Source organism: Pogoniulus pusillus, chromosome 1 (assembly GCF_015220805.1).
Source record: "Pogoniulus pusillus isolate bPogPus1 chromosome 1, bPogPus1.pri, whole genome shotgun sequence".
Taxonomy (NCBI): Eukaryota; Metazoa; Chordata; class Aves; order Piciformes; family Lybiidae; genus Pogoniulus; species Pogoniulus pusillus.
Window position 1 is genome coordinate 5523750 of NC_087264.1, and position 27361 is coordinate 5551110.

Consider the following 27361-nt stretch of genomic DNA (forward strand, 5'->3'; position numbering starts at 1 on the left):
GCAGCTGTCAGATAGTGCTGCTGATAAAGTATTCTGAATACCATGGGATGTCATTAGATGCACAGAACGCAAGCAGTTCTGTATTAACTGCTGTAATGGTGTTCGAGCTTCTATGCCTAGTGTCTTTCTAATGCCTATAGGCTCAAACATCACCCTTTGCCAAACAACCTTCTTTTTGCTCTACTTGACAAAAGTATTCTAAACAGTCTGATGGTATCTGCACAGACAGAAGCTGAATTTTCCAACTCTTACAGACATTAGTTCAAGCAAGTGCTTTTGTTTGGCTTCCTTCTTCACAAGGCCTTGCCATGCATGAAAGAAAAATGCTGTTAACCCAGGCTTATTTAAATTCATACAATCAACCAGGTTGGAAGAGACCTCCAAGATCATCCAGTCCAACCCATCACCCAGCCCTGAGATTGTGCAAAAATGTGCCTCAACTTCTTAGCTGTACGAAGCAGGACTTATTTTGCAAAGAGTGAAAATAAGTGAAGACTAAAATACTACTTCAGTTCTCCTGTTTTCTAGAAAACTGGAGAAGGGCAACATGTGTTTTATTAACATTATGAAATTGAGACAGGAGCTGTTATCTTTCTTAGTACAAAGGGATGTACTGCATGCACAGTGAAAGATGCAAACCAGCAACAGCATAGGTGACTGGCCTTACTATGTAAAGCAACTTCTAAGTTGGAGTTGTTCTATTATACAACTGCCCTTTTGACTTGCATGGGTATTTTGTAATCTGAAAACCTATGTTCTTCAAGTGTTCAGGATGATGACAGTGCTCTGAAATGCCTTTTCCTCTTGCTGCAGCAGTCACTACTACTAACAGGACAAAACTTTGCAGGTTCAACTACTTTTGCTAGCAATCTTGATGCTAAGATGGTGGTTTTCCCCTGCTATCTCATCTGTTCCAGTGCCAGCTTCTTCCTACTTATCCTAATTATATGGAGCTCTTAAAAGCTTTCTAATCTCCGTATCTTCTATACTGCTGTCAAAACAATATGCTAAGGAGCTGTATCTGCAATAGAATGGCTTAGGACTTGAGTCAGATGGCTTGGTGGCAATAACCAGAGAGCAAGCAGAATTTACATCTTAAATTTAGATAGAATCGACCTCTCAAGGTTCCTGAATCTCCTGTCTACACTCTTAATTCCAGTGCAGAAAACCATTAGAGACTTCAGTGAAAACCTGATGCTTACTCACTGAAGAGCAGTAGTAATTAAGTGGGTGTGTATGTGTACAGCTACGTGCTAATCATGAGACTGGTAACTGATGATAACCAGAATTTAGTAACTATTTTCTGTAAGGGATGTAAGGTCCTGAAATCTTTCTTTCACTTTCCTTTTCAATCATTTTCAAGGCCAGTGCACTTGGAAATAAGTTTGTTCCCAAGTTCTGAACGAAGTCCATTTCAAATTGTAACGATGCCTACGCTAGTGATTAGTGACAAGAACTGCTGGTTTGGAAGAGCCAGAAAGATGCTTTATTCAATAAGAAGGCTTTCTTTTATTTCTTTCTAGGGGTCTTTGTTCCAGCAGACAGGTGACCGTGGAGGAAATGCGACACTTGCTTGGAAACGTGTAAAAGGATGCAAAACAAATGGTCATAGTGGAGTGGAGCAGAAGACAATCATTCTACTATCGACTGGTTAGTATCACCTTTTAATAGCTAGAGGTGGGTGGAGAGAGACTGTGTGAAAGAGGAACAAATGACAAAAACGTATCCAGTTTCCTCCAAAACCTCCTAAAGGGAGGTAAGGTTGATTGTGGTGAATAAAGTGCACTTTTTCTCCTTCCCCTCCCTCTTTTTAGACATAGCAAGTAAACTTCTAGGGCAGTCGATGGATGAAAGTGGATTACCCCAGCTCACGAGTTATGATTGCGAAGTAAATGCTCCCATACAAGGCAACAGAAACCTGCTACAGGGTGAAGAACTGCTCAGAGCTCTGGATCAAGTTAACTGAGCTTTCACAATATTTGTTCCTTTTTTTGGACACTGGTGAATCATCACCTAAAGCAGTCTATTTATATTTTCTATATCTGATTTTAGAAGCCTGGCTACAGTACTGCACTAATTCAGTTAGTTCAGTTTTGATCCCCTTTCTACTTATTTTGACGGTCTTTTTAATATGTTCTTTCTGTAACAATAACTCAAACTATAGCTCATTTTTATAATTCTTTGGTAGATACACTTTTAAGTCCATTACATTTAAAACACACTTGCAATAGCAGCTTTGAAATATGCACCTGATTTTAAAAAAAAAAAAAGGAGGAAAAAAAAAAACCCACAAGAAAATATTTATTTTTTGGCTGGGGAGTTGGTCACCAAAACTTGTCATGAGTAAAATATCACCACGGGAGAAACTGGCAGCACTTCTATCCTGCTTTTCCTAGGGAGTTGGAAGACTTGTGCTCTCTTTGTGTTCAAAGAAGTTGGTTTGGGTTTGTTTTTAATAGTTTTTATAAGAAACAACGATGCTTTGCAGCAGTGCATTGTAGCCACAATCGCACAATATATTTTCTTAAAGAAAAATAAATACCAGCAGTTCCTCATGCAATATATTCTGCATTTATAAAAGAAAAAAAAAAACCCTAGTTTTTAAAGAAGAATCTTCTTTTGTTTGCCTATGAAATCATGTTTAAACCTGGATTATGTCATTATTCACGTTGTAATATAAATTGTTCTTAAATGCTGTCTTATGCTTTTGACTTAAATGAGTGTGGGTAGTCAAAGGAAAAGGCTTTATCTGGAAAGGGCTAGCAGCATTTTATTTGGATACAGTCTCAATTTAGAGAGAGTTTGATGTTCTTAAAGTAGTCACTTTGCCAGCTTAAAAAGAAAATTCCCTGCCTGTAGTTGTTGAAGTAAATGCTAATATTGTGTATGAAACTTAAATCTAAATGTTCAGCTTACCCTGTGTGGTAGAGGTGATATTTCAAGCAGATTGTAAAACATCTTGCATTGTTAGCAAAGTTTTATCTAGTACATCATTGAGTTGCTCAATATTTTGATGTTTTGGGTTTATGCACCTTGTTGCTATTAACATCCATATGTTTTCATGTAGATTTCCATAACTTGGATATATTTAGAAACCTTTTTATTTAGAAATATATAGTTGTCACAAACATCTTCCTTTCCTATATGTACTGTACAAAACCTTCATCCACTCATTCTTTTGCTCTTTGTGGTTGGATCTAACACTAACTGTATTGTTTTCTTACATCAATAAACTATATGTGGACCAGGCCCCCTTGGGGAGTGTGTTATCTGAGAGAAATGAGATAATTTATATTTTTGTTAGTGGTTATTGTTCATCAGTGTTCCCTTTTTAACTTAGAGTTGATTGGAAATCACTGCTTCCTTATTTTGATTGTAACATCTCTGTGTTACTTCTTTGAGCCTATCCAGTACTGAAGTCTCCTAGACAGTGTCGTACTACCGCTCGCCAAAGATGTTAAACTTCTTCAATCTATTCTCACACCAGTTAGCAAACTTGAAAGTGAGGAGACTCTGTTTATGTTACATCAGAGTGGAAGGATTCTTCCTAGGAACAGCTTAAAGGCTTATCTCTGGAAGCTTTATCAAGGTAATACTGGAAAGCAGGAGAAAGTAAATTCACAGGCGTGATCAGTTAAAGATGGATTTCTATCTCAAAACTGCACAATTAGAAATTTAAGCTGGTACTTGATGATAAAATTTGTTTCTGCATTCTTGTGCAGTTGACTCAGTAGCTTTTACTTCTTTCATTTTGCTGTCATACTGAGGTACAACCCTGTAATATGTAAACATGGCCAAAGTATTTTGTGCATTCTTCAAAACGCTTTAAAAGAAGATCTTAATGTGGATTTTAGGAAAAACTGTACTGAAATGCTTATCAGGCACTGGAACAGGCTGCCCAAGGTGGGTGGTTAAATCAGTCCTAGAGGTATTCAAAAAGACATGTAGATGTGGTGCTAAGCAGCATGGTTTAGCAGCAGACTTGGTAGTGTTAGGTCAGTGGTTTGGCTTAATCATAGCATGTCAGAATGTCTTGTAGGTCTTTTCTAGCCTAAACCATTTTTATGACTCAGCGTAAGAAATCAAACATGAAGTGTCACAAGAATTGGTTTCACTCAGCTCTTTGGTCTTTTGAAATCAATATAAGCTTAACCTGCTGTCCAAAATGACCATTACTGAATTCACTGTATCAATTCACTGTATTCACAAGCACTGTATCAAACTAAATGGAGTCTACTAGCTACCAACTGAAAAAAAAACCAAGCCACTGGTAGTGGAAGATAGTTGCATACTTAAAAGGTTGAGTAAAAGTTGCACAAAGAGGAGAAAGTGTACAGGTGAAGCTTTATGCAGAGAACGTTTTTAATACATACACCTGCTACTAAACTACACTATTAACTATTTTAATGCAGGCTTTTGAATGCAGTGTACGAAGCTAATCAAGTTCTCTGGCAGAGCTACTGCATACCTACTGTGTGTGGTCTCTTGGGTTGCATTCTTTCAAGGCCACCTCTGTCAGCAGACAGAAGGTTTAATAGTAAGGTTGGTGAAGGTTTAGGTAAAGCACCAGCTGTTAGGGCCATCCCTTATATTTAGCCCTGCATGGATTGACACGATGCTTCTGCAAGACAGTGAGGAGAGCCTTGCCGACATGTGAAAGGTACAAGTAGGTTCTGCTTTTTCTTTGTGCCTCAGCAAGCTCTGAGCTTGCCTGGTGAGTTATCCTTTTTCATCTCCTGAGAGAAGCTTCGTGCCAATTGTTCTGCTAACCTAGACCTTATTTTAGAGGACTCTGATCTGTTTGGAGCTCTCAGTTCCTCGTCAGTGTACTTTCAAGAGGGATGTGAATTTTCATTGAGAAAAATCATGTTAAAAAGAGAAGGAAGACTTAAGTGACTCGCATGACTTACGGTTATGAGCTTGCTGGAGTAATCTCTGGTCTTAATGATAATGACAGCAGCTGTGGATTTAAGTAATTTCATCTAAATCTTCCTGACTCTTACATTTTTTATTTTATGGTTTAACAAAACTTTTTTTTTTCCTGTCCTGGTAAAAGTCACTGAATGAAGCAGTTAATTGAATGAACTGCAGTAGCTGTCATTTGTTTAGGGGAAAACAAAACAAAATAAATCCAACCCCCAGCCCTCTGCCTCCCAAACCTCCTAGGGATGCTGAAGAATGCATGGAAAAGGACCAGTAATTGCCCTGTCCCTGAAAGAGCTTTGCTAAATGCACGTGGGAGTTTTCAAAGCCTAGAAGTACATAACTCAGCTGCTGCTTTTCGGCTGAGGCTGTGCGTGTGTTTTTGGTTGTGCTGGTGTGTGTTGGTGTCTTTGTTTTTCCTTCCACTAACAATACCCCAGCTCTATTCTAAACATATTTTGGAGACAAGCTTCTAGAATACATTCTTTTCTAAAAGGTCTTAGTAAGTGTGAAGAAGATTTTTTTTCTTCTTTAAAAGAAGTAGCTGACCTGTTAGCTTTTAAAATGTTAAGGCGCTACGTTAGAGCGTTTGTTCTTCACCAGTAGTAAAGAACACACTCCCCTTTCCTTATGCATACCCAAAAACCATGCTTGATGATGTGGAAGTGATAAACTGAGGAGAGTAACAAAGTTATCTTCTAGGAGGTGACTGTGACCACATCAGGAGTCAAACCATGCCTTCATGGCTGTGCTAACAGTAATAAATTGGTTTTTTTTTTCATAAACGTATGCAGTCTAGTAGGTTGTTTTATCAACCACAGTGGAAGGCAAAGGAATCTTTAAAAACTAGTATTTATGACAACAGCATTCTTTTATCTGAGAAATAGTTACAGATAACTTCAGCTGTAGCTGCCAACAAATCACTTAAGTCTACTGTCCAGGAACTTGATCTCAGGTGTAATACAGTGAGTAAACTAAGGTAGCCCAGAGGCCCAAGTACACGTTTCTAACACAACTTCTTCCCACATGGTGAACTAAGCTTAGACTGTTTTGACCTTTGAAGACCTTAGAGTGAAACTGGAATACTTTACTGTTAAGTTTCCTTTCCTGTGCACAGCCATGAAACTCTCCCTGAGTGATTACTGAATTAAAGAATGGGAGAGTAAGGTCAGAGAACACTTTAAACTTCACACAACAATTAAAAGACTTTCAAAGCTTATTTTGGATTCATTGATCAGCTCTGCTTCCACTGAAATAACCGTAGGATCAGAAAAGCCTGATGATTACAGGCTTACATATTGAACAATTACTTAATAGTAACTGTTCACTATTTAAAAAGCTGTTTAATGAAAGAGCTGCACAATGGTAGCTAAAGGCAGGAATGTGAGCTGCCGCACCAGTATCTGTTGGCAAGCTTGCTCCCCTGTTACACTGCTGAATGAACCATTTCCTTTGAACAGTGTTGTGGAAGCTGGGAGATGCGAGTCCCTGAGCACTGTTAACCAGGCTCCACATGCCCCAGGTCAACCATCTGTTCCTGTCTCTCCTGATTAGCTGCTGCTGAACAGAACACACATCTCACTCAAATGTCACTGCACTTAGGCATGCTATTCAAACTATAATTGTCCAGCATGAACACTTTACAGGCCAGAAGTACTTGGTAGGAAGATGATTTTCATAGGAATTTTCAAGTTGGGTAACCAGCTACCCTTAAAAATAGCAATTAGGCACTTGACTCCCTGGAAAGCTCCATCCCGGAGAGTTGTGATTCTGATCCAAGTTCTAGAAATGACTTGTCATTTTCCTTCTGCTTCCCTGTTTACCTTGAGCAAGGCTTGCCAAGTTACCAAAAAGTTAAGAGTTTGCTACTGGCTGTATACAGTCTGGTAGATTTTGTGAATAATAGCAGTATTCTCTCATGAAGAAGTGGTATATTTTAATGGAATTCTTTTTTGGAACCAAGTACAACGTATTGCAATTGATATTTCTCTTGAAACACTTTGACATACTTGTGACTGTATTTCTTTTTGATTGTGTAACAGTACAAAATTCAATAAAAGAGAGGGTTTGTTTCTAATTTGTGACATCTGTGATCTTTCTGTTCAGCCATTATCCCTGTTCTAAAAGATGGAGACAGCAGATGGTAAAACCACTTTTCGAAGTGAACTAAACAATGGCTGTGCCGTGTTTGAGGTCTGACTTTCCTACCACTAAAATCAGGAGCTAGGCATACTAGTGGTCTTAGTTTGTAAATAAATTGTGTGACCTTACAGCTGTGTCCTGCTGACATGAAACGGAATGGTTATCCCACCTGAACTAAGTAGACTACACACACAAACAAAAGAGGTTAAGCACATATTTAGCAACTCAGATTTGAGGGATGCTGCATGTTTTCTTGTGGGAAGCTAAACAAAGAAGAAAGCAACAGATAGGGAGCCAGAGGGGCAGAGAACATTGATGCAACCTCTTTGAGTAGTCACATCAAGAACACTGAGTAACAAAAACTACTTTCAATCCAATGAGGTCTCGAGGCAACTTCAGTTTTTCTTATTACATGCAAATAACTTGACAAGAACTCATGACTCGCTGTCCTGTTAAACCAAGACTGCTTCCTATTGCACAGATTAAATTTTTTGTGATGTTTTGTCTTGGTTGGGGAAGTCTGAAAGCAGAAGGCACATGTGAGAGTTGCCACAGTAGAGTATGATCCTGTTATTTGGTACTCCAAATAGGTCTGTACATACAGAACTTTGAGTATGCTATTTAATAAAATAGAGCCATGGTTTATTTTCATGGAAACCCACTAACATGGCCAGTTTTCATGTGTTCAGTTTGAAAATGTGTTAAGTGCCTTTAAAAACAAAAGTAGTTATCTTGTGCCATGTGTGCTAAGAGAACACCCTGTTACTTACATCCATGCAGGTTGAACGGCTACTAAAGCTACGACTAGGAATTAGTAGGGTAAAGAGGACTTCATCGTTTTGTTTGGGAGTTATAAAGAGCATGGGAGTAACCACCATGCTCTTTACATCCTCTTAATTACATTTCAAATCTGGGGGGTTATTTCTGACTTTTTAGTTTGGAAAGCAGTTTATTAAATCACAGAGGGGGAACTCCGCAAAGAGATCCTGCGTGGAAAGACCTAGCACGCATTGACAGATGGGCACAGCAGCCTCATCCTCACTACATCTTGCATTATATTACACAAAATGTAGCATGCACCCTTGAAAGAAGAAAAAAAATTCCACCTAGCATTTCTTGAAGTACCATCTCTGAGAAAACACAGAAATCACTGCACCCTTAAAAATACAACAGTCAGAAAACACACTCAAGCTTTACAAATTTGTCATCACTCCAGAGCCTGTAACTATATAGGGCTTGGTGTGACCTGTAAGTAAGGATGAACTCACTCCATGATGTGTCAATTATTAACTTCCTTTGTGCTTTGAATCCTCCAGTCTGTTGTGGGGAGGAGTGCACTCTTAACTGTTTTCCCAAGAGCACTGGTATTCTGTTTCAAAATCTGTTGAAGACAGGATCACGTAGTGTATGAACGGGGGTCACTGCCCGATGTCTCTGAACATGAGTCCAAATGATAGATGAAAAGGTCTTTTCAGGGGGAAAAAATAAGCCAAACGCCAGCAGGTGCAACTGTCCCCCTGCAGCTGCCAGTACCTGTCCAGTTCATATCTAACAGCCCTGGTAAATGCTTCTGCTCCTGCAATCAAGTGACAGTGACAATCAGTGGTGCTTAAAGACAACAGCTGCTGTTGGCCACTCATTTCCTACTCATCACAAATAAAGGCTGCTAGAGGTTAGATTCCAACAACCTTTGGGAAACCTGGAAAGATGCTTTTATGCCTGAAGCATTGTGGAAGCTGCTATCACTATAGGCGCTGACAGGTGGAAGCGCTTAGCTTGAAGGATCTACCTTTGGATCAATCAGTTGATGTTAAGAACGGAGAGCATCGCGGTACCAGTCAGCAGACTTTACAATTAATCATCTGAGAATGTGAAACGCGAACTGTTAACCTGGTCACAGCGCGCAACTCCTGCGGGTTTACATGTCCCGAAGGCAGTATGCAACGCACCGTTCTATGCCCTTTCCCTATTTTTTCCTACCGTTTTCCATCCGTTAAGGTTTCCTCAGCGCAGAGGAGGCCTCCCCACAAGCAGAACCCCTTTCCCCTTTGGGATGCAGAAGCGCTCGGACGCTTGGGGATTCCCTCTGCAGCGCAGGTGCTGCTGCTGCCGAGCCCCGTTCCCACAAGACCGCAGGCTGCCCGCAGCCCGGCCCTGACCAAGCCCAGACAGCTGCCAGCGGAGGATTCCTGAGGCAACAACCCTGAAAACAGAACCCCGTCACCTAAACTCCCCAGGGAGCTGCCGGAGGGCTCCTGGGCTTCGCGGGGCTGACAGCACTAAAACCGACTACCTCCAACAAACTGCAGCCCCGAGCCGGAGTTTGCTGCGCGCCCGCCTACCCCGGTGTCGCAGGTCCGTACTCACTGGGGCATGGAGCTGTCCGGCACCAGCGCTCCTCTCCCCTCGCCGCCTCGGCAGCTGCTCGCCCAGACGTGCGCGGGGCTGTTGAACCCCCACCGCCCGGTTCTCTGCCGCCGGCGAGGCCGCGCCCACCCACCCTGTACGTGCGGCTCAGCAGCCGCGGCCCCCTCCCCGCCCGCTCGGGCTTCGCCTCGGCCGCCTACGTGTGTCCGTGCATGCGGGGAGCGGGCGGCACGCCGCCCTGAGCTCAAAGGGGGCGGCCGCCTGCTGATCCTTGCGCGCCGCGCTCGCTTAGGCGGAAACAGGACTTCCCTCAGCCGCCAAGCCCCTCCGGCCGGCCTTGCTGTGGGTGAGGGGCAGCCGCTGAGCCGACCCTCGGCAGCGGGGCACGCAGCGCCGGGGACACCGGCAGTAACTCTTGGCAGGGCACGACTGGCCGGGAGCGTGGCGGCGAGTCACGTTTGCACGGCGGCGAAGCGCGGGCGCAGCGCGGCGCTGCCGAGACCTCTTTCCCTCAGACGACCCCCCCGGTCCCTGCGCTCACTGTGGGGCTTCTGCGGGGACACGGGCGGGGAACGGCGAAACTCCAACGGATTTTCTAGCCTCCGCATGGCGGCGGCTGCCCGGCCGGCTCCCCGGCCGCTCTTTCCCGCCCAAATCCCTCTGCCCCCCACCCTAACGGGACACTCCCCAGCTGCTCCCTGCGGCTGGCTGAGGGGCGCGCTGCCCGACAGGGGCTCTGTGTCTGTGAACTAGACTCATCCTGCACAGTGGGAGAAGCAACGGCCTCCGCAGCAGGCGGAACGCCCTCCCGCCACTCCATCCCTAACCGAACGGCAAGAGCAGCTCCGCTGCCCCGCAGCAGCCCCAGTTGCACCTCCCGGCGGCGGGCGGCGCATGCGCGGGGAGGCTGCGCAGGCGGTCTGAGGGTATCGGAAGGGAAACTGCGCACGGTGTGGAGCTGTGGCGTGATGCGTTCGGTCCCGGGGCTGCAGGAGGACTGCGAGGAGCTGCTCGGCGCCTTCCAGGAGGCCGACACCGTCCGCTTCGAGCGTTTCGCCGAGATGTGGCGGGAGCGCCGCTTTCACACCATTTTCTAGTGAGTGAGCGAGCAGCCGTGGCGGCCCAGCCGCCTTCCTTACCGGGCCGCCGCTCCAGACGCCTGTCTGCTGCGAGCAGCCCTCGGCGGCAGCATCGTGAAAGGCAGCGGGTCCGGCTGGCCTCCCTTTGCATGTGTCCTGGTTTCAGGCAGTCCCTGTTTTCCGCTTCCCAAAGCTCTACGCTGCTAGTGCAGGGGTAGTGTGGGGACCCATAAGGGGGTTGGTTAGTGAGGCCTCTTTAGGCGTAGCTTTTGAAAAGGTTTGCCTGGCTGAGGTGAGATCTCATCTTGACTACTGTGTTGAGTTTTGGGTTCCGCAGTTTAAGAGGGACAGGGATCCGCTGGAGAGGGCCACGAGGATGATTTAGGGAACTAGAGGGCATGGCTGATGAGGAGAGGCTGAGAGACTTGGGACTTCAGTCTGGAGAAGAGAAGACTTAGAGGAGATTTGACAAACGTTTATAAGTATCTGAGGGCTGGCCAGGAGTGGAGGGACAGGCTCTGCTCACTGCTCCCTGGGATAGGACAAGGAGCAATGGGTGTGTAAATTGCAGCACAAGAGGTTCCACCTCAACACAAGGGGGAGCTTCTTTACTGTAAGGGTCTGAAAGCACTGGCACAGGCTCCCCATAGAGGTCGCGGGGTCTCCTTCTCTGGAGACTTTCCAGGCCTGTCTGGGTGTGTGCCTCTGATCTGTGCTAGGTTGTGTGGTCCTGCTCTGGCAGAGGAGTTGGACTCGATGATCTCCTTGGGTCCTTTCCAACTCCTCATATCCTGTGATGAGAACTTAGGGTCTGGCTGTCATTGAAGGCTTCCCAGAACTAGAGTCTTAAAGTTTTAAGAATCAAAACATATCTCTGAATGATATATTTTCTAAAGCCTGCATTTTCAGTTTCTGATTTTAACATGCTTTGTTTCTGTTTCCTTTAGTGGTAGAATAAGAGCTTTGGAGAGGAATAAGCTCACAAAGATGACTTTAGAGCTGGCACAGCAGTACTTCTTGCCCCCATACGCTTTCCAGATTCGAGTTGGTGCTCTGTACCTTTTATATGGGCTCTATAATACACAGCTTTGCCAGCCAAAGCAAAAGGTAACAGCTCTTCAGTTTTATTCTCAGGACATAGCAGGTGGATGGTGTACATGGTGTATCTCTTTGTATTGCACAGTTTGCACAGATTCTTCCAAATAAGAAGCTGAAAAGTTGCTACAATGATGCTGTTCCATCTCATATCTTAACTTCAAAGCAGTCAATACCTTTAATGGAAACTATTTTAGGGAATTTTAAATGCGCTACTATATAGCAGCTATTAGAGTGTCCAGGGGTTATGAAATAAGGTAATTTAAGTATAGACTCACAGAATGCTGTGAGCTTGAAGGGATCTTTAGTGGTTGTATAGCTCAACCCAATATAGTGAGCAGGAACATCTTTAACTAGATGAGGTTGCTCACGAGTCCTGTCTAACCTGACCTTCAGAAGGGTAGAGAGAAAATGAAGTAAGCAGAGAACATGGATGAAAAGTAAAAGCAAGAAGATAGAGATACTTCTGTGAACATTTCACTGACAGCACATCATGGTATGAGTTATTATTTCTTATCACCTGGTGAGTGAGTCTCCTGAGTATGTGTTGTTTCAAGCATCTCGTAATGTGAAGAGCTAGATCAAAGGGCTTGTGTTCCATAATGCTGTTAAAGCAAGTGCAGTGAGAATATTTAACACATCAGTATAGTCTTGCATAAAATGTTGAAGGCAGTAACAAATGTTATAGTAGGATGCTTTCTGTAGTTCTGTAATCATGTGGCATGTTACACCCTTGACACCCAAGTACAGCACATAATATGGCATGATCACGGTATTCAGCTGAATTAACTTCTATGTGTTGCCATATCAATCTGCATATTTCAACATACAGCTGGTTTGTTGCAGATCAGAATTGCACTCAAGGATTGGCCTGAAATCCAGAGATTTCAACAGGATCTGATAGACTCCCAGCATTATGATGCAGCATACATCTTTAGGACGCTGCGACTCGCCAGAGCATTCCATTTCACAGCAATGCCAAAGCTGGTGAGTCATCACATCAGTGACTTAGCATTTTTAGTGAAATACCACTGACAGTTCAGCAGCTCTCTTGTACTTAGTTCAGCTTTGGAGCTGTGTGGAAATGCTTTAGGTAGTTATGTATCTGATATACAGCATAGAGGATTGTATGTAGCGTGCTTCTCATTTGAAGGGAGGTTGTAGCCAGGTGGGGATTGGTCTCTTCTGCCAGGCAACCAGCAAGAGAACAAGGGGACACAGTCTCAGGTTGTGGTGGGGGAAGTATAGGCTGGATGTTAGGAGGAAGTTGTTGGCAGAGAGAATGACTGGCATTGGAATGGGCTGCCCAGGGAGGTGGTGGAGTCACCATCCCTGGAGGTGACTTAGTACCATGATCTAGTTGATTGACTAGGGCTGGGTGCTAGGTTGTATTGGATGATGTTGGAGGTCTCTTCCAACCTGGTTGATTCTATGATTCTATGAAAATAGTCTCAGTATCTAATGTTCTCACTGTTTTTGAGATGTCTTCTAATTTGTGGGAATAGCAAACTTTTGAATCTGGAGGCTGAATTTGTTCATAACTAGGGGATAATTTTTGAGAATCGATGGTGCTGAGCACTTGACAGTAAAGTTGCATGCTATTGTTGATGAAATGAGTTTATCATTGTGAGTTTTGAGCATCTCTTGATGATTGAATATGCAGTAGGAGTTTTCAAGGCGAAGATGCCACTTAAAGTTTGCTTTTAGGTTACAAAACATTTTCTTTTGCTTCAGTTAAACTACCGAACTAAGAAGAAAATCGAGGAAAAGCAATTTAAGGAAGAATTTAAGGACCCAAATAATAGAGTGAACAGCCTCATCACCAATGATGTATTGGAGGTACAGTAATTTTTAAGATACAGATTAATCACTAGGGTTTTGTTTAGTTTTTTTTCTTCTTCTGTTGTCCAAGAGCTGTAACTTGTCTAATTGGCAGTCTTGTCCTTGGTACATCATCTTATGGAAAGCACATCTGTGCCAACAATTCTACTGAACACTGGGAAACATGGTATTTGTTTTGGAAGAATTGTGGCCTCTTTAAACACTAAAATGTGCCCTAATGTTTTGTGGGTTTGCCTCAATATGATGTAAAAGGAGAAGGGTATATATGTTTAATTGTCACTTAGGCACAAAAAAACCAGAAAATGGTGGGTGAGGGGAAGCTTGTTTATTCTGATATGTCAGCAGGTTGCAGCTGGAGGCTTGGTAATGTGAATTTGTTTATTTCTAACTTTTATTTCTCCTTTTTAATACTTGTTTGTTTAATACATTTTATTAAAAATGGAGTAGTGCAAGCTGGGTATAGAATTACACAATGCATCAGGTTGGAAGGCACCCTCAAAGGTTGTCTTGTCCAGACTCCAGCAGTGAGCAGGGACACAGAATCATAGAGTTATAGGATGGTTTAGGTTGGAAGGGACCTCAAGGATTATCCAGTTCCAACCCCCTGCCATAGACAGGGACACCTCGTGCTAGAACAGGTTGCTCAAGGCCTTATCCAATTGCCCTTGAACACTTCCAGAGAGGGAGCATCCACAACCTCCCTGGGCAACCTGTGCCAGTGTTTAACCACCCTCACTGTAAAGAACTTCTTCCTAACATCTAGTTTAAATCTCCCCTCTTCAACCCATTGCCCCTTGTCCTGTCATTACAAGACCTTGTAAATAGTCCCTCCCCAGCCTTCCTGTAGGTCCCCTTCAAATGCTGGAATGCCACTATAAGGTCTCTTTGAAGCCTTCTCTTCTGTAGGCTGAAGAGCCCCAACTCTTGTAGCCTGTCCTCACAGCAGAGATGCTCCAACCCTCTAAGCACCTTTGTGGCTCTTTTAACTATCTTTGACTATCTAAGCTTGCTCAAGGGCCCATAAATTTTGACTGTGAATGTTTTCAGGGATGGGGTCTGTACCACCTCTCTGGGCAACCTATTACAATATTTCACTACCTTCATTGTAAGAATTTCCTCCTAATCCCCAGCTTAAATCTACCCTACTGTAGTTTAAAACCATTCTGCCTCATTCTGTTGCTGTATGCTCATAGGCTCTTGCATTGCTTATTATGACTCAGCAGTAGGTCATTGTTTACAGGTTTTCCCAGTTGTTGCTAGCAGAGATCAGTAAGGTTGACTATAGTGATACAAAATTCAGTGACCTGTGGAATGGCACAGTGAGAAGACATGCTTCCTTCAAGAGGAAGAAGTGCTTTCTCTAAAGAGATGAAAACAAGCTACCATAGTAGAAAGAGACTTCCAAAGCCTGATCTGTAGTATCACTGAGACTTCCTTCTTAGTTTAAGTACTGCAAGATTCTCTTTCTTCTTTTGCCTGTTTGGTGAACTGATGGGACAGTGCTAGGTAGCAGTATTGTTAGGCTCCCTGAAACGGAGCTCATCTAAACAGAATCAGTTTCTAACACTCATGCTAGTTCCATGATCTCCTTGGTATGGTCTGTATAACCCTAGGTTTGTTCATTGAAGACTAATAATGCTTTGCTGCTGGATTTTGTACTACTTTTTCTTTCAGGAACTAATGAATATTCATGAACATTATCAGAAAATGAAGTGTGTCATTTCAGCTGACAAATCCCAGCCAGACAAGGCACTGAGCTTGATAAAAGACGAATTTGTAGTTAATCTTAAAGACATAACATTGGAACATCAGGAGTGGCAGCAGAACAGACTGGTAGGTGATATCAACCACCTTGAGCAATTTAACAGGTTGTGTGAGCATGCAACGACTGCCTTAGTGTCATTACCCCGAATGTACTTTGTAAGTCTCAGACTTCAGCAGAAGGAACTCTTAACTGCTGGGGAGAGTGCAGTGGTGGAATATTTGATCTTGTTGGCACCGAAACCCAATGCAAACCACTGGATTGGCTGAGGAAAGGAGCCCAAAGGTATCAAGCAGTGCAGGATCAGACTCCAGCACCACACTAAGTGTGAAGGAACAAACAACTGCAGGCAGTTCCAGAGCTGTCTGTCAAAGCCACAATCTAGTCTGAGGCAGGATGCTCCATGCACAGCATTCACACTGAACAGCTTCTGTGAGGCTCTTGAAACTCCAACCAAAGCAGGACTTACTCAAACATTCCCTTCCTGGGGAGCAGTTCTCATTAACTGTGCCAGTAGCAGCCTGAAAGGAGTTTCACTGAGCAAAGGTTTTTCAAGCACATCGACACTTGTCATTCAGTGAAGTTACTGAATGAGCAAAACCTCTGGCAGAACTATGGTATATGGGGAAAAGAGCTGGACCTTTATGTAGTAGTGCCTCTATGATAACATAAATGATTACTGAGAGGTAAGCCCTGGAAGATGTGACTTACAGGCAGTATTAGAGTGACCATATGAAATACTTCTATAACACTTCTTCATCAGTCTTACACCATGGCCTTTCCTTGATTGAAGAATAAAACTAGCGTGTGGATAAATACTTGTTTCATTTTTGAGTTTTAACACTTAAGTGACAAACACTTAATTTTACCTTTCTTTCCCCCAGAAATTATTCCGAAATGTTAAAGAAACTGGTGAAATATCAACTAAAAAGAAGGAAGAAACTTTGCTAGAATCAGAGGTAATAAAAATGAAGTCATTTGCTACACGGCACAGGCCAGATCTTTTTTTGCCTTCAAATCGCATGCTAAGCAATGTATGTCAAAGCTTGAGAGTGTCAAAGTTCATTCGAGACTAGTGGGGCTAGCTGGTTTTTCTTGTGGTTTTGTTTGTAAATTGCATTGTCTTTTTGTAAGCTGTGAGCATTCAGTTTCTTAGGTGCTTGCAATAAAAGGTCTCTTTCATGTAAGGAGGGAAAGGAGATGTATTTTCTTGGCCGAAGTCTTTTATGGTTTATTCTGGAGTTTAAGCTAAATGGGTTTTTTAATGCTACAAAATTATCTCATGTTGTACTGACTTGCTTATTTCAGCTTTGAATTTGAGTAGAATGTGAAATTTCAGATGTGAAATTTCTGTCTACAACTCCCTGAAGGGAGGCTGTAGCCAGGTGGGGGTTGGTCTCTTCTGCCAGGCAAGCAGCAATGGAAAAAGGGGACAGAGTCTCAAGCTGTGCCAGGGGAGGTCTATGCTGGATGTTAGGAGGAAGTTGTTGTCAGAGAGAGTGATTGGCATTGGAATGGGCTGCCCAGGGAGGTGGTGGAGTCACCGTCCCTGGAGGTGTTGAAGCAAAGCCTGGCTGAGGCACTTAGTGCCATGGTCTAGTTGCTTGGCCAGGGCTGGGTGCTAGGTTGGCCTGGATGATCTTGGAGGTGTCTTCCAACCTGGCTGATTCTATGATTTTATTTTATTCTCCTGGGCTTTATCATAGTGAAGGCAACCAAAATGGTGCTCTGCCTTTTTAATGAAATTTGAACTAAAAAAAAACCACAACAGTTCAGTAGCATTCTAATTATATAGAACTAATTATAGAATTATAGCTGCAGTGAGATACTGTTCAAGTGATGGTCTAATGAGATTTCATTTCAATACTGAAATGTAATAGAGCATGAAATAGAGTATGAAAGCTTTCTCTGACTGATCTCTTGTTTCTTTGCAGGGCTCTGAAAGAGCAAATGCATTGGCTAGAATCAAATACAAGTCTTACTCTGCAGTTGCTGAGGTAGGTGTAAAATTTGGTAATGGAGTTGTATTTACTTTTAAAGAACAGTTTTGAGTACCAATTTAATGCAAATACTGGGTCAGAAAGGAATGAGTTAAAATTTCACTCTATAATTCAACCTTTAAATGGTTCAGTTTTTCTAACAAGTAAGGTAGACACAAAGCTCTTACTGTTGTTAGGTTTATGGAAAGGGTGCAGATATGGTCTGTGCTTGGGGGATTTTACTTTACAAGGTATCTTTTAGTGCTCTGTTGAAGTAGATGGCATTTTAAATGGCTGGAATAAAAATACTTGTGAGTTTAATTGTTCAAATTCCTTGAAACCTACATGTTGGAATCTCTGGAGACGCTCGAGAAAATGGAATTCTCTTTAAATTCAGTTGGAAGTTCTTGGAAACCTTCTTCCAAAGCTTGCTAATTAAAAAATATTTTTAATCTGTCTTTTTTTTATAGCAGGCCAGTGAGAAGCATTGGAACTTCAATTTTTTTAAGCTCTTATTGAAAAATGCATTATTAAATGAAATGGAGCTCTGGAGTGCATAGCAGTCCTGACTTTCGAACGTGCAGTGATAATGTTTCCTAGGCACTTAAGCAAAATATGGCAGTAAGGAGACTTTATGGTGCAGCACTTTTCAGAAGTGTTCCTTTCCTTTGCAGACAGTGGTGCACAATGTGATGTAGGTTGATAACTACCAGTGGTTTTGAAGTAAATTAGTGTTTTGTTAACAGAATCTCAACTGATAACACCCATTAAATCATAAAAAAGGCACTTTGTCCAATTAAAAGTGAAGAATAGTAACTTGTGTAATCCTCCCTCCCTTTCCATCCCTTCTCCACCCCAGCGTGGAAATTAATGCTTTGATCCTTGCTGTCTTGTGAAAGTTTAGCTGTAGAAGTTTAGCTTTTTTGTGTCATTCATAGGTATGTTTGCATTCTAGGCTTCCAAATCCAGAAGACATCGTCAAGTAAAGTTAGATTCCTCTGAATCAGGATTGAATTCTGGGAAATCTCCAAACAGAAGTAGAAGAAAGAAGAGACCACAGCCAACAAGAAGAGATTCTTTGCAGATGAAAGGTATTTCATTTTTTTGTGAAATCTGTTGAGGGTATGATGCTGAGACTAACAACCTCATTGCTGTCTACAACTACCTGAAGGGACGTTGTAGCCAGGTGGGGGGTGGCCTCTTCTCCCAGGCAAGCAGCAATAGAACAAGGGGACACAGTCTCAAGTTGTGCTGGGGAAAGTATAGGCTGGATGTTAGGAGGAAGTTCTTCACAGAGAGAGTGATTTCCCATTGGAATGGGCTGCCCAGGGAGGTGGTGGGGGCACCGTCCCTGGAGGTGTTGAAGCAAAGCCTGGCTGAGGCACTCGGTGCCATGGTCTAGTTGACTGGCTAGGGCTGGGTGCTAGGTTGGCCTGGATGATGTTGGAGGTCTCTTCCAACCTGGTTGATTCTATGATTCTAAGGGATTAGCCATTTATACAGATTCTTGTTGTATGGCATCAACATTCATGTTAATACACTCTAAAAGAGATTAAATCTTAGAACTTGAAGACAGACTGATTTTGACATGAGATATGACCTGGTGTGAGGTTACTTTTCTAGATGAGAAGGAAATTAAATATTTCAAGTTTCAGTTGGAGAGATCCTTTCTGTGGATGATTATGTTTGGCATACCTGAACTGATCATTGATTGGTTTATTTTACTTTCATAGCATTTATGTAATCTGAATTAGAGCACTTTTACTTTCTAGGTATTTGCACATCCCTGCTTATGCATTTTTTCTTTGTTTTCCAAACTTTCTTTAGATCTCTGTCTTCTATTTCTGAAAACATAGGGAATTAATTTTCTTAAGGAAATCATCTTTCTGATATGCAGTACCTAAATTGCTAGTTGCTTTGCTGTTCTTTTAATTTAAAGGAGATTGAGCAGCAAAATAGTTTTGAATGAACTTCAGGGATTCAATTTTGAGGTTCTAAACTTGTAGTTTTCTGACTTCCTTAGCTTCTGCTAGAAAAAAGCTACTAAGAAAATTAGAATCATAGAATCAACCAGGTTGAAAGACATCCAGTCCAGCCTATCACTCAGCCCTATCCAGTCAATTAGACCATGGCACTAAGTGCCTCATCCAGTCTTTTTGCTTCACTTTAAAACAGAAGATGGAATATTTAAGAGGAATAGGTGCATTTCTGAATAAAAGAATAAGGGCATCTCTGGACTGAGTTGGTGCTTTAAACTTGTGGTGTCTAGCATATGCTTTAAACTTGTAGTATGAACTGGTATTGAAGGTTTCTTAAGTGGGCCATATGGAAGTACTTTGAAAGGTAGGTGCTTCTCTGTTGCCTTTGACTAGAAAGCCAAGAAAGCGGCAAGCAAACAATCTAAACTGCTGGACCTGACATGCAGAAGCAGCAAATAAAAAAGTGATTTTTTTTTCCTGAAAATCTGTCAGCAGGTGAAATGCAAATGCCAAAGGAAGCTGTTACTCGGCATATTGGAATGCCTGTTATCAAAGAGGAAACCTCAGATGAAGAAGGTACAGTGAAATTCTAACAAACTGGTGGCTAGCTCTTTAGTAGCTCTACTATGCTGCAGTTTTCTGAACCTGAAGATGATACTTTAGGCCATGTGCTGTTGCCTTGAAAAGGCTAAATTATTGCATGAAAATTGAAGCTTTGATTTGAGACTTGCAAAATCCTTCTGAGTCATGTTTTTGTACACAGATTTCAGTAGTGTGTCTTCAGAGTTAAAATAGGTTTAGTTGAAGGTAGACTTCTGTGATGCAAATCTAGCTTGAAGAGTGTAGGGAAACATGCTCTTTTGGGTCATTCTCCCACACAGACAAGATAGCTGTTCTAGTAGCTCTGGGAACTTAACCTGTGCTTGAGGTCAGAATAGCCCTTGTTTCTTTCACCGTAGTGGAAATGAGGGGACATATAAGTCTTCCTTCAAACCTTAGTTTCAGCTGGGCAGGCTTCAGGGACTGAGTTCCAATGCAGATGCATCCAGAGCATCTTCTGTTGTATTAGACTTTCTCTGACAGTTGGGCTAGGATTCTGGTAACTGCAGCAGCAGAGGGAGTGACTTCACTGTCACTTGTATTACTGGAAATGTAATTTTTACTTGGAAGCTATGGTAAGGTTTCTCAAAGCTACTGGTGGAGCTGCTCTGCAGAGGCATTAGGTCTATGTAGTACAAAGAGAGATATTAGAGGATCTTGAGTTGCTTCACAACTGAGAAGCTGCAAGGTCTGCTGTCAGTATATTGCTTGAGGAGAGCATACACATCATGGAACAGAGATTATACAAAAGAAAACTGCATCCTTTTTATCTTGAGGTACCTTATTCTGTAGTGCTGTGGGAAGAGCCCAGGGTACTGCCTTATTGCCATGTCTCAAACACGAGTAGTGCTTCTGGGAGAGCAGCTGGCTAGCCAAAGGTCTGGTTTCCACTGACCTTGCTATTCTGACACTGCTGGGTCTTGCTTATGTAGCCAAAACCAGACTTGATAGACCGGATGTACTGGTTCTTAACCTGAAAGAGTAGGCTTTAGTTAGCTTGTTTAAGAGGGAGCAAAGGGTTAAGTACAACTTCTGGAAAGCTTTATTGACATATAGGAGTGTGAGGATTATATCTTTTGGAGATAATTTACTATCTAAAATTGTATGAGATATCCTGTTACATACAAGGGAGTGTAAAAACAGTTACAATACATTTGCAGTGAGGCAGCATGCACATATTTGCTCTTTTGAAAAGCAACAGAGCATCTTACAGTACTGGAACAAGACTACATTCTCTGTTCACCTTAGTTGTAGACAGTGTAAATTCATTCAATTTTAAAGGGTCAGATTCAAGGCACAATGGTGCATCATGAGGACAGGCTGAGGGAGCTGGCTGTGTTCATTCTGGAGAGGAGGAGGCTCTGAGGGGACCTCATAGCAGCCTTCCAGTACCTCAAGGGGGCCTATAGGAAGGATGGAGAGAAACTGTTTGCAAAGGCCTGCAGTGACAGGACAAGGGGCAAAGGGTTCAAGCTTGAGAAGAGTAAATTTAGATTGGATGTTAGGAACAAGTTCTTTGCTATGAGGGTGGTGAAGCACTGGAACAAGTTGCCCAGGGAGGTGGTTGAGGCCCCTTCACTGGAGACATTCAAAGTGAGGCTACTGGGGCTGTCCCTGCTGACTGCAAGGGGGCCAGACTAGATGACCTCTAGAGGTCCCTAGACCTGGCCTGGACCAGTCTATGATGTATTTATTTAGCTTACTCTTCCTTCAAGTTATTGTGAGGAAAAAGTTTCTTTCTAAATTGAGAATATTTGCCAGCAAATTCTGAAGTATTAATATATCCATAAGCAACCTCTTCAGGTATTTTTGTGCTGGATTTTGTGAGTATTTGACTTGCAGAATTCACAATGAAGTCTTGAGACCTTTTCTGGTCCTCATGAACATCTTTAACTTCTGAAGTACATTATTTTCTCCATCAGTGGAATTGTAGTTGATGTTTTGAATGATAGTATGTTGTAGATGTCTAGAGAGATTTTATTTTTTTCACATTTAATACCACGGGGAGAGGAATTGGGAGGGTATCTTGATAGCTCATCTAATTAATTTCCTTTGCTGGGCAGAATTAATTCTACTTTAATCATACCCATGAGGGATGATACATTGAAAAGCTTGTCACAAAAATATCTTTATTTCCTTTCAGAAGTATCTATCCCCAAGAGCAAAAGAAGATGTTAAAGGATCCAGTCAGAGAAGCACTAACATTAGTTCCAATGATAAAATGTTGGAGGTAATACAAAGTGCATTGAGTGTGCAACAAGAAGTGTCTGGGACCAGAATTACAGGTGATGCTGGAGTACTGGTAATGACTGGTATTCCTTAGCTGTCTCATGGTACAGCACCTCATGAATACTTCTTGTGGAGACAAGTTACTGTGGCCTGTTTGAAGTGAGAAGAGAAGATGGTTCCATGTTGTGTGTCTTGTACAATGTGGGTTACCATTTGGAACTCGTGTTGACCTGTGTGAAGGTTTTAACTGAGACTTAAAAGGACAGCTACACAGTACTTGTCTGCTTGAGATGTGTTTGTAACCTTTTATTTCTTAGTATAAAACTAAGGTTATTGACTGTTAAAAATCAGTATAATAAATTGTTTTTTACAGTTTATTTGCTCCATTTTATAATGTGTAACTTAAGCAATGTTTATCGTGGTTTAATCTCAGAGGTATGCCAAATGAACTTGGTGGTAAACCTCTTGTACTTTGTTTTCAGAAGATCTAGATCACTCTTTAGTCAAAGACATGTAAAGTTTGTTTATGAATTCTGCAGGTGCCCCCAAGCTGTGCAAGGGACACCTTGAATTCAAAATGATGTTTATAAATTGGGAAGCAGTGGAGGAAGAGGGTGAGGAAATATTCATGAAGCTCAGTACTGAGATACAGGTAGAGGATGGGAAAATGATTGCTAGGCAACAGTACTGCAGAAGTTAATAGGCTGAGAATGTTAAGACAGAGAATTTCTGTAACAAGAAACAATAACAATGTAACAAGTAACAATAACGAGCTCTAAAATTTAGGTCATCCTTGAAAGGCTGTGAATTTAAACCAATCTGATCACAGCTGTTCAAGGAGAATGTGGATAGTTACTCTCCTTGGTATTTCTCCAGCTGATTATAGCCACACTATAAAATCATAGAATAGAATCATAGAGTCAGTCAGGGTTGGAAGGGACCACAAGGATCATCTAATTCCAATTCCCCTGCCATGGGCATACACACCTTACCCTAGATCAGGCTGGCCACAGTCTCATCCAGCCTGGCTTTAAATACCTGCAGGGATGGGGCCTCAACCACCTCCCTGGGCAACCCATTCCAGGCTCTCACCACTCTGGAAAAGCCAAAGGAGTTGAGCTGTCCTCTCTGACAAGAAATATAAAAATGTGAAAGATTTTGAATGCAAAAGAGACCTAAACTAAAGGGATTACTAAGAAGCTTTGTAGTATGACTCTCACAAGCTAAAGGAATTGAAATGCCTTTTCCTAAGGGGAAAAATATTAAGTGGAAATACAAATGAATTTGCTACAGAAGGGGCCTGTATTAAGTGGATTGGTTAGTAAGGGGAAATGAGCCAAAAAGATAAATGGGCTAAACACTGGAAAACCTAATAATTAAGCATCAGTGATACCTTCAACCTTGTTAATGGGGAAAGAAGCCAAGAAATTCACTATACAGTAAACTGAACAATTGAATATTGGGTTGAATAATTGAAATCTTCACATCCTAATCCAAAAGTCATTATTAGTCTGGATTTAAATGGTACAGAATAATAATACTTTAATACAGGAAAAAAAATCTATAGTGGTAAAATACAGTGAGAGTTATCACATATGCTTGTACTTTCTACCTCTTTTTCCTGGCTTAATGTTCACTCTTCCACTGTGCTTCTGGTCTGAAGGTCATTTGGCTTAGTCTGTGGATAGAGCATGCCTTGGATGTGGTTTGTTTAAAAAGACTGATCTGTAGTTACTGATGTATGGAAAATGAGACCTCACAACACGCAGAGTGTTACCAGGAAAGAAATGTTTATGCAGTGCTGGGTGACAAGGGGAGGTCCTCCTCCAGAGCCCTTGCACTTCACCTTCTTCAGGTGAAATATTTACACTACAAAATCATACATATTTATTACAGGGGTAGGGTTATTACAGTTAGTTCTGGGAATAGGTGGAGTCATTACAATCAGTTCAAGGGACTCACTTCCATAATATCCACCTCTTTTGCATGCTCATTGCCACTTGGTGGTCGCCTTTTGAGGTCTTTGGGAGGAAGGCTGACATCCTCCTCAGTCTGACCTCTCTACCTTTCGTTTACCTGGCATCAGTTGTGGGTCACATTCTTGGCTGGAATCTCTAATGTTCCCATCTTTGAATACAGTAGTCTTCTCCATGAGAGTGTTTCAAGACCCTCTGAAGCTTAGCCCACCTCCTTTGTGTTTATCTGATTGATGAGGCTTTATACCAGTGCTCACACAGTTAATGATTTAACTAGGTTTCTACACTCTATGTTCTCTATTCCTTTTCCCATATAATTTCAAAACTATACCTCTAAAACCTTTGTACAGTTTAGTTTTGGGTTTTCTGACAATAGTGATGGTGCTTTTCTCTTGCCAGCACAAACTCTTTCTGCCTCTCTGAATTTCTGGTCCTCGTTTTCAGCAAGCAGATAAGAGACATAAAGGAAAACTTAATCAGACATCTTTGGTCAGTATATTTTTCTTTTCACCTTAATGCAGATGAGGTTGTGTTGGTAATACCATCTTATTTCAGTTACTGCTTTGGATATCTTACTGCAGGGGAGGCTTATTAGTAAGGTGTAGTAGGAGACCACCAATTCGGAGATGAGGTGCAGTGGAGCACTTAAATCTCTTCTTGGGAAATCCCTGGATGCCTAGAAGTTGTAAGTGAAGAAGGAGAGTTCTTCTTAGCACATACTGGGACTACAGCTTCAAATCCATCATTTCTTATGGATTTCTTCACTTAAGAAGTCATTAAAGAATGAAACCAACAATCCTCTTCTGCTGCTTGTGATGGTTTGCATGTTACCTGCCCCCTCCACACCTTGAAAATCACCCAGACTAGACTCAGCTGGCTCTAGAAATATGAATGAAGTGTATATTTACAGCTAGCACAATATATAAGCAGGTATTTACAGTACATACACTTAAATACAGAAATATACAAAGTAAAAGGTAATAGACACACAACAGCCCTCCCAGAAACCTGAGTCCCCAGGAGGGACTTCAACCACCCCTCTTAACCTTACCCCAGTCCCAAGGAAGAATGGAGGTTCAGCCAGGGGGTTAGGAAGCAAAGTGGATTAGAATAGAAATGGAGGGTGAGGTTAGAAGAGAGATGGAGCCTCAAGCTTGCCAGCAGCAGAAGTGATTATCTATGTTTTTATTTCTTGTTCTTATACATCTCAGCTAGCCTATGAGGGAAGTAGACATCACTATTGTTTTCCTTTCACAGCCTGTAATCTAGTTCTTCTCACCAAAACATTCAAACTAGCACATGCTACTAGGTACTGAGGTCTTTCTGGGTCTTCAGCCACATAGTATTGGTTCTTCCCTTGAAGGGAGACTTCAAAATTACTTCCTTTGTTTTCTGTTTCCTTCTGCTTGCAGGTATCTTTCTCAAGAAAACTAAAGATTCCACGTAGCTACAAAAGGTTATTTTTAATTTACTCCACAGGCTACTTTCAGCTAAATTATGGTTATAGCATAAGTCTAACACCTTTAAGGGATATGTTTAATACTGTTTCCTGCAGTATCACTTTCTCATAAGGTGATAATCTTGTTTGCCTCTGCATGTATCTTTGAGCCATCCCAAGTGCTGAATGCAAAAATTTATCAGAATTGTAGGTACTTGGTGACATGAGTCTGTCCTGCATACACATCTGAAAGTGGTTGACAAATCACCCTTGGGGGCATGGAAAGGCTTCACTAGACTTGAAGATGGCTGCATTCAACTGGCAGTTATTTTTAGTACTGTAACTGGGAAATCAAGTGTTCTTTGTTTTCCAGCAGGAGTAGGGAGGAGGTTGTCCCCTTCTGTTCTGCTCTGGAGAGGCCACACTTCAAGTTTTGGGCACCTCATTACAAAATGAATGTTGAGGTGCTGGAGTGAGTGCAGAGGAGGGCAGCAAAGCTGGTGGAGGACCTGGAGAATAAATCTATTGAGGAGCTCCTGGATATTAGGAGGAAGTTCTTCACAGAGAGACTGATTTGCCTTTGGAATGGGCTGCCCAGGGAGGCAGTGGGGTCGCCGTCCCTGGAGGTGTTGAAGCAAAGCCTGGCTGAGGCACTTAGTGCCATGGTCTAGTTGATTGGACAGGGCTGGGTGCTAGGTTGGACTGGATGATCTTGGAGGTCTCATCCAACCTGGTTGATTGTATGATTGAGTCACCAAACCTGGATGTGTTAAAAAATCATTTGGATATGGTGCTTGGGTACACAGTTTACAGTGAGCCTTGTTGAGTAGGGTTATTGGTTGGACTTGGTGTTCCTGAGGGGCTTTACCAACTGGAATTTTCTGTGGTTTGTTTTTTTTTTTTTTTTTTTAATAAAACCATGTAGATGGAAGTTATGCTAAAGGATAGACTTACAACTGCTGACTGGAGCCCCCATTACAAGAAAGATGTGGATGTGCTGGAGCGTGTCCAGAGAAGGGGCATGAGGATGCTCAGAGGGCTGCAGCAGCTCTGCTGTGAGCACAGACTGAAAGAGTTGGGGTTGTTCAGTCTGGAGAAGAGGAGGCTCTGAGGTGACCTTCTTGTGGCCTTCCAGTATCTGAAGGGGGCCTCCAAAAAAGCTGGCGAAGGATTTTTCAGGACATCAGGGAATGACAGGACTAGGGGGAATGGAGCAAAGCTGGGGATGGGTAGGTTCAGGCTGGATGTGAGGAGGAAATTGTTGAGCATGAGAGTGGTGAGAGCCTGGAACAGGTTGCCCAGGGATGTGGTGGAAGCTCTGTCCCTGCAGATGTTTAAGGCCAGGCTGGATGAGGCTGTGGCCAGCCTGCTCTAGGGTTGGGTGTCCATGCCCATGGCAGGGGGGTTGGAACTGGATGATCCTTGTGGTCTCTTCCAACCCTGACTCATTCCACGACACTAAGATTTTATGACTGTGCAATGGTAATACTTCAAAACAGTAATCCTGTGAGTTCAGAACCAGCTGTAAGAGTTTCAGAATGCCAGCATAATTGTTTTGGAAAAATGAAAAATCCCTTTCTGCAGCCAGTTACAGGCCTCTAAAACCAGGAGAGGGACTTCCTAAAATACTTTCTTGAAGCAAGCAGCTGTCATTATAAAAAAGCAAACAACCTACCCTCCCACTTCTGCCAACAACAGTAAATCCAGACTTCCAAAAAAATTGTTTTCTAGTTGTCAAGGGTCAGGGCTTGGCCAGCCACTGAATCAATGACAGATGCTCTCTTATTAATGCCTATCCCCAAAGGGAATAAGGGAGGGAGAGCCAGGGATAGGAAACTAAAACCAAAACAGTTGCAACAGAAAGGATTACAAATGTATACAAATGGCTTCTATATTGGCTTTTTTATCTAACCATCTTGATGTCAATGGGCCATTGTGATGCTGGGGGAA

At 42.4% G+C, this 27361-nt stretch overlaps 2 protein-coding genes across 4 annotated transcripts in view; both read left to right on the top strand.

Annotated features, from left to right (window-relative positions):
• Positions 1 to 7000, top strand: part of HIF1A (hypoxia inducible factor 1 subunit alpha) — a 44147-nt gene extending 37147 nt beyond the window's left edge. For both annotated transcript variants that reach the window (XM_064155000.1, XM_064155080.1), the window contains exons 14-15: positions 1524 to 1650; positions 1815 to 7000. In XM_064155000.1, coding sequence (XP_064011070.1) covers positions 1524 to 1650; positions 1815 to 1966 — 279 coding nt within the window. In that variant the 3' untranslated portion in view covers positions 1967 to 7000. The remainder of the gene's footprint in view (positions 1 to 1523; positions 1651 to 1814) is intronic.
• A 3317-nt stretch (positions 7001 to 10317) lies between these two features.
• SNAPC1 (small nuclear RNA activating complex polypeptide 1) lies at positions 10318 to 22374 on the top strand. 2 transcript variants are annotated; one of them, XM_064155288.1, is made up of 10 exons: positions 10318 to 10528; positions 11459 to 11618; positions 12453 to 12593; positions 13341 to 13445; positions 15123 to 15281; positions 16095 to 16169; positions 17145 to 17207; positions 18145 to 18280; positions 19664 to 19744; positions 21912 to 22374. In XM_064155288.1, the coding sequence occupies exons 1-10, from the start codon at positions 10401 to 10403 to the stop codon at positions 21944 to 21946; spliced, it is 1083 nt and encodes a 360-aa protein (XP_064011358.1). In that variant the 5' UTR covers positions 10318 to 10400; the 3' UTR covers positions 21947 to 22374. The 2 variants fall into 2 exon arrangements, with proteins under 2 accessions (XP_064011358.1, XP_064011277.1); XM_064155207.1 differs by having other exon boundaries at positions 10322 to 10528; positions 19661 to 19744.
• The last annotated feature ends 4987 nt before the right edge of the window (positions 22375 to 27361 follow it).